This window comes from Portunus trituberculatus, chromosome 14 (assembly GCF_017591435.1).
Source record: "Portunus trituberculatus isolate SZX2019 chromosome 14, ASM1759143v1, whole genome shotgun sequence".
Lineage (NCBI taxonomy): Eukaryota > Metazoa > Arthropoda > Malacostraca > Decapoda > Portunidae > Portunus > Portunus trituberculatus.
Window position 1 is genome coordinate 19,474,184 of NC_059268.1, and position 7,500 is coordinate 19,481,683.

At 44.4% G+C, this 7,500-nt stretch overlaps 1 protein-coding gene across 1 annotated transcript in view; it reads right to left on the reverse strand.

Moving 5' to 3' along the window:
* Positions 1-686: 686 nt before the first annotated feature.
* LOC123503719 (doublesex- and mab-3-related transcription factor A2-like) overlaps positions 687-7,500 on the reverse strand; it is a 32,800-nt gene continuing 25,986 nt past the window's right edge. The window contains exon 2 of the mRNA XM_045253705.1: positions 687-1,745. Within this exon, the coding sequence (XP_045109640.1) occupies positions 883-1,745 (863 nt within the window). The 3' untranslated portion in view covers positions 687-882. The remainder of the gene's footprint in view (positions 1,746-7,500) is intronic.

A 7,500-nucleotide genomic window follows, 5' to 3' on the forward strand; every position in this document is an offset into this window, starting at 1 on the left:
TATATATATATATATATATATATATATATATATATATATATATATATATATATATATATATATATATATATATATATATATATATATATATATATATATATATATATATATATATATATATATATATATATATATATATATATATATATATATATATATATATATATATATATATATATATATATATATATATATATATATATATATATATATATATATATATATATATATATATATATATATATATATATATATATATATATATATATATATATATATATATATATATATATATATATATATATATATATATATATATATATATATATATATATATATATATATATATATATATATATATATATATATATATATATATATATATATATATATATATATATATATATATATATATATATATATATATATATATATATATATATATATATATATATATATATAATCCTCGAATGTGAATAGAACTTTGAATAAGTTTCTTTTATGTTGCTTCTAGAATCTTGAAACACAAAGTACCTGGGCACCCGAAGCAAGCTGCACAATGCCGCACGCGACCTGGCGTGTGGCGCTGCCTCTCCGGCTCTTCACTATCAAGGGCTTTCCTCCATTAAATTTGTAGTGTTCACGTGTCTATCCAACTTGGTTCAAGAAATGGTGTAGTCTTAATTAAAAAAAGACAAACGGAATCTAGTTTCATACATAATGTTTGTAAAGTGTATAAGCAAGGACAGTCCAAGAGTGGGAGAGGAGAGTTACACTGCTGTGCTGTGTGTCAAAGTTATCGTATGTCAACTAGACTGGCGATCAAAAGTTGGTGTAAATATGCCCAAAATTATATTGAAATACTAATCTGATGCGACGGTATCACTCTGTATCAGGATCAGGTTGCGAGGTGGGAGAGACTGACAGATCCCTGGGAGGAGGAGAGGGTGGGTGGCCGGTGAGAAGAGAAGCGGTGTGAGAGGAGAGGTTGAGGGGAGGATAATATTCGGGACGTGGGTGCATGAAGGGAGGATAAGGCAGTCCCATGAGAGCGTGAGGCGGAGGATACGGGAATCTGGAGAGGGCAGGTGGACCGAGAGGAGCAAATGCCGATGCCCTGAGAGCTGCCGGGTCGGGGAAGAGGTCGTGGTGCCGTGTCTCAGGAGAGCGCGGCGGAGAGGGCCGCGGCTGAGGCGTGTGGTGAATTTGGGAGTGGTGGTGGTGAAGTGGGTGTCGCTGGTGTTGATTCTGGTCAGTGTTGTTGTTATTCTCGTGGTGGGGAGCATGGTGAGGGTGGCCCGCGGGCGGCTGATGAGTCGTCGTCGGTGGGAGGGCGTAAAGCAATGTCTGTATAGCCCTCAGAACGTCCCCGCCGCAGCGGAGCAACACAGCCTCCAGAACCTGCACTTTTCGCCCCGGAAAGAGCCTCACCAGCGTCTCCATGCTGGAGAGCTTCGTCTCGTCCCCAGACGGCGCAGGCGGAGACGTGACTGTGGCACTTTCGTCCTCCTCACTTGCGTCTCTCCTCGCCGCCTTGCTTGGCCTCGGGTCCTCGTCTTCACTGTGATTGTCCTCCCTAGGTGTGGGGGCCTTGGGCGGTGGCTGGATGTGGGGCGCTGGTGACGAAGGCTGAGCATGGTCTGGGGAGGCAGGAGGGCCAACCTTAAGGCTAAGAGGCTCCTCCCGCCCAGGAGACGATGGAGACCCACTCCTGCCGTCTTCCTCGTGGCGAGACCGTTTGCATCCTGGGAAAGGAAAAATAAACTGAGAGTAGGCGAGGATTTTTAACATACATTTTAAGAACACAGAATCTTTATACCTAACGTTTACGACATAGGAGTCCTTTTTTATTTGAATTGAATTTGAATAGACCTTTTATATTACCTAAAGAATCAAGGATGTGTATTTATAGTCCTCTTTTCAAATTGAAGCTACCTTACTACATATATCAATAGAAAAAAAAAAAAAAAAAAAAAAAGTAGCGGCATTCCAATAGCGTCATAAACCTCTCCTATCTCTGTAAGCTTCTATTTCTCGGAGAAGAGCAAGACTCAGTAGTCTTCCTCCTCTCGCTTCATGCTTCAGCCTTGGTTTCTAATATTAGCATTTTGATGGGTCGCTGTCAGATGCCTTGAGCTTCTCTAGCATGAAACAAAACCACGACTAATTTGTAAGCATCAGTTTCCCCCATTAAACATATTCGCTCTAATTAAATTACTTCAAGTTTTAATCCGTCTTTTCGACTTGGGGCAGTGTGGGGACGGAGGGGGAGCGGCGGAGACAGGAGGAGAAAACAAAATTGATTGCATTTTAACGACTTGGTGCCGCAGGGTCGCTTAAACTTGATGAAATTTAAATATCCCGTCGCTGAGACTGTGGGCACTGGATTTACAATCACGCGAGAAAATAAAAGTTTGAAATTTTAATTTCATTCCTCGGAGGAGGGTGGCGGGGCAGGTGTCCTCGGGCGGACCTGTCAAGACCTTCCTCGCCAACCCCCGCAGGCCCTTCAGCATATATATATATATATATATATATATATATATATATATATATATATATATATATATATATATATATATATATATATATATATCTTTTTTTTTCTTTTTTTATTCAATAAGTTTAATCATGATCGTCTGTCTCGTGCTTCGTCTTCAGCATCACGTTAGCCACGCCACAATACAACTCTGTCTGTCCTCACATGCATGGCCCATCACGCCACACCAGCACTTCTCACCACAACTCAGCATAAAGCAGAGCTGTACTGTACCTCGGATCACATCACCGATTCCAACACACCACAGCGTATCACGCCACAGCGCGATGTCACTCAAAGTCACGCATCACCACACGACTCACACCGCACAACATGTAGCACTACACATCACACTTACCACCAGCTGAGACAAGTACATCACTCACACTATAGCAAGGCGCGGCTTCACTACATTACACAGCACACGGCTCGACAATATAACCTCAACACACACCACCACACACCACCGCCACGCCGCCGCCGTCCCCGTCGCCACCGCCGCCGCCACTCACACAACTAGCGTCTCGTAAAGTGGAAAAAAGACGGTGATTAAAATGTAAAATATTGAAGAGTGTCACATGCCTGGCCTCCTGCGACACCTCCTGGCCCTATAAGACCCCTTTACGAGGCGGCCATTAAGAACAGGAGCAGTCGACTAAAATATCTTGATTCTTTTGTGGGCAGAACTTTCGCCGCTAGACTTATTGCCACCTCCCCTTTGTTCTGTGTCCTAATTTTTTTGGCAGGGCGCAAAAATAAAGAGAAAGTGATGCGACGGCAACCTTCCAAATTCTTTGAGTCGGGTATTTACCATTGTCTTCAGAGGTTTTCAAATGGTACACTAAATCTTGACTTTGGAATTTACTGAAAGGGTTATCACTGGCACCCGCGAGCCGCGTCCGCTCCGGCTTTTAATAATGTTCTCTTTCTTTCTTCCTTTCTCCTTTCTTTCATTCCGTCTCTTGTTCTTTTTATTTCCCTTTCTTCTTTCCATCTCGTTGGGTCTGTCTCTTTCTCTCTTTCTCCTTCCTTTAGTTTTTTTTTTCCCTTCTGTTTTCTTTTTCTTATTCTATCTCTCCCTTCCTTTCCTTCTTTTTTGTATCTCATGTTTTTTTCTTTCCTCTTGTAATTTTCTCACCCTTGCTATGCTTTATTTCATGTGCTTTTTTGTGTGTCTTCTATATATTTTTCATTCTCTCTCTCTCTCTCTCTCTCTCTCTCTCTCTCTCTCTCTCTCTCTCTCTCTCTCTCTCTCTCTCTCTCTCTCTCTCTCTCTCTCTCTCTCTCTCTCTCTCTCTCTCTCTCTCTCTCTCTTTCTCATTATCTACCTATTTATCTATCTATCTATCTATCTATCTATCTATCTATCTATCTGTCTGTCTGTCTATCTTCCATAAAGCAAACTCTGTACTCTTCTCTCCAAAACTCGACCATCAGTGGCTCGTATTTTCATGTACTCATCGTTTCATCCCTTCACTCAACCGTCCATTTATTTATCAAGTGAGAGAGAGAGAGAGAGAGAGAGAGAGAGAGAGAGAGAGAGAGAAATAATTACACAGAGCCCTTTTCTTTTTATCCTTTTTTTTCCCGCCAGCGTAAAATCAATAGTGGCAGAAGATAGAAAGGGAGACTATTTAGAGGACACGGGATGGCAAATCAGTACACACAGCAACACCATCTCACGTTTAGGACCAGATTCTAAAAAGCTTCTGGTCTCACCCCCGACTATTTCCAAAAGCCTTACAAAGTTACGCGGGTTTTGGAAGATGTTTTTGGGTTCTGATAACATTGATGCTTCGTTTTGGCGTTATTTACAAGACAGAAACTCTTGAGAACTCCTACAGTCATGAATGTGGCCCTTGAGAATGGTCTGGGTAAGAGAGCGTTCCTTGCCTCAGCGGTGCACCTCCTTATTCATCATTCCTTCTCTTTCAACTTGTACCTGGTGTGGCTTTCATATCCATGGCACTGCACCGCTCCTCCTGGCACCCCACATTGCACATCTCTCCTTTCCGTGGTTCCCTTCCCTCTCTTGCCCTCCTTGGCTGGGACCTACACCTTCCTCCAGCCTCCATCAATCGCCCCAGCACTCAGCATATCGTCCGGTACACTCAATCTTGCCAGGCTGGAGTTATGAACCCAAAACTTCCACTTTCAGGTCATCCTTCGGCGGGTCGTTATGGCTTCCCAAGAATCCAGACATATTGTTTCTCATATGAAGTCTTGTCCCGCACCGCAGCGCCATTACTCACCCGTGCAGCGCGGCCAGAGGGGCGAGGCTGCCCAGCCCGCACACCAGAGTACCGTCCTTCCGTCCCCTGCGAGCGCTGATGATCTATAATCTGTCATGATATTGTTCAGACGATCGCCGGGTGACAAAACGATCGAGCGGACAGAGGGAGGCGCCGCGAACCCCGCTATAATGGACCTTGACATAGCGTTGCGTTAAACGGCCGCCACTTGTTCCTCAGCCATCCATAACAACATCACCACCAGTTACCCATTCCAGTGCGGCAGTATTTTATCGGGGAGGGTTTTCCAGTCACGGGGGACGGTCAGTCGTGTGAGAAAAGGAGGGAGATGTGCCGCTGACTGGCCGCCCGGTGCTCAGCAAAGGTTAATTTGGGTCATGGAGGTGTGCGGCGATGTCTGCTCTAAAGAGAAGTATTCTGTGACACGACAGTTAAGATGGAAACGAGTGAAGCCGAGCGCCTGCCAGCGTTATGGATTGGGCATTTTTGCTTCCATTTATGAGCCATTGGTTTATAATGCAATATGGAACGTGACGAAAACAATTGTTACAAATAAGTTAGTTTACCCAGTATATCGCACCACTACAAGCGCTGCTGGCTGTGTGCATCAAGAGATAATGATGAAAGTTCAAGAAAAATGCAGAACAGACATTTTATTTGCATTTGCCGTTGGAGAATCCAAACTTTTTCAGTAGTTCCAGAAACTGAAAGTCATTTCATTGAAATTAATTCCCAACAAAACTAGTGAATGTCTGCTGCTTATGATTTTTCCCACATGTAGGAGGGACACCGGCCAAGGACGACAAAATTATATTGAAAAAAGGACCCCACTGAGGTGCCGGTCCCCGAACAGAGTCAAGAAATAGTCTTTAAATCGTTTTGTATGTTATAAAGAAAGATATAGATAAAATCATCTTTTATGGAAGGCCGGACGACAAAAGCGGTGCGAGGAACAAGCAAGCCACTGCTGTCCCGAGGGTGCAGTGACACGCCGACACGATACAGGTGTTGGCGTCACCTTGCACTGGTACTGACACGTCTCGCGCATATAACACCTATTGATATGCAAGTCTTCCGTAATCGATAGCCCTTCACGCAGCGCTGTTTGGGAAGCTTTACAGTAAATCCATTTCTCTTTCGATTACACGTCCCACCAAAAAAACATGTATACAAACAAGTGCACTGCAAGCACCTTCGGATATTCTCGCCACACTCGTTACCACCTCTCCTCTGTTTCTAAGTTGGAGCGTTCACTATGTTACGGTATTCTTTGGAGCCATTCAAGAGCCCTGCCTCTGTTGGCAACACTGCTGTCGGCACTATAATGGCGTCGACAAACAAAAGGACGTATGGTAATGTGCAGGGGTCGCGTGGCCACCGTGGTCTCGGCGGGAGGGGCGGGAGGGTGATGAGAGGAGCGGTGGCCAAAGGGACGAAAAGATCGGCCATGAGAATAGGGACGTTGCCAAAGAGGGGAAAAGAGTGGCCTGAGGAGAGAGAAGTCGAGGGGAGCGAAAAGAATGGTTGTTCATGAGAAGGAGAGTAGAATATGAGAGAGAGAGAGAGAGAGAGAGAGAGAGAGAGGATGATCCGTTTCACTATCGCCTCTATCCACTCTCCTCTCCCTCGTCCAAAACAGGGGTTGAATTACTATAAGCCAATGAGACAGTCCAATGTACAATGCAGTGATGATCGAGGCACGAAAGCATTGTTACCTGCAGTAATCACTGTCCACCTGTAGCAACACAATTCGTAATGTGATGGAGCAAACATAGGCAGTTATTTTGTGCATGTACCTATTTTGTTAACCGAAAGTTGGAAGAAGTAGTAGTAGTGGTAGTAGTAGTAGTAGTAGTAATAGTAGTAGTAGTAGTAAGAGTAGTTGTAGTAGTAATAGTTGTTATTGTAGTTGTTTTTATTACCGTCATGATTAGAAAAAAGTGTCAAAGGAAGTAAGATAGACAAGAAAAGAAGAAGAGGAAGAGGAAGAGGCGGCGGGTTCCTGCCTCGAAAAAATAAAAGAGAAAGAGGAGAGACAAAAAAAACACACAAGGAAGAACCCAGCGCTCTCAGTCTCCATAAAATGCGGGTGTGGGTGACAGGCGGAACAGAGCAGGATATCTCGGCAGCTCGGGGCGGTAACATTATCATTTGAATTGTCTCAATGGATTAAAGCGTCACCACCCAGGCACCACACACCCACCTACCCACCCACCTCACCCCACCCCAGCCCACCGCAGCCCAGTCTACCCGCCACCGTGCCAGCCCAGAGGGAGAGAGGAAGAGAGGGATGATGAGAGGGATAGGAAGGCAAGGAGGATAGATGGAATGAAGGTACGGGGAAAAATAGAGATTACTAAATGCGTAGGAGGAAAATTTTGATGTGTTTTAGGATTAGTATTACGATAGCGGTGGTGGTGGTGGGGGTGGTGGTGGTGGTGTTGGTGGTGGTGGTGATGGTGGAGGTAGTGGTGGTGGTGGTGGTGGGGGTGGGGGTGGTGATAACTGTTCTGGCCGATATTCAGTGCTTGTGGGGATGATGCAAATGGTGTTGGATAGAGAGAGAGAGAGAGAGAGAGAGAGAGAGAGAGAGAGAGAGAGAGAGAGAGAGTAGCACAATACAGGGTGAGGAAAGACTGGTGTGCTGGTATTATTAAGGAGGAATGAGGATGGCTGGCGACCATTGTGGAGGCCGGGGGAAGGACGGTG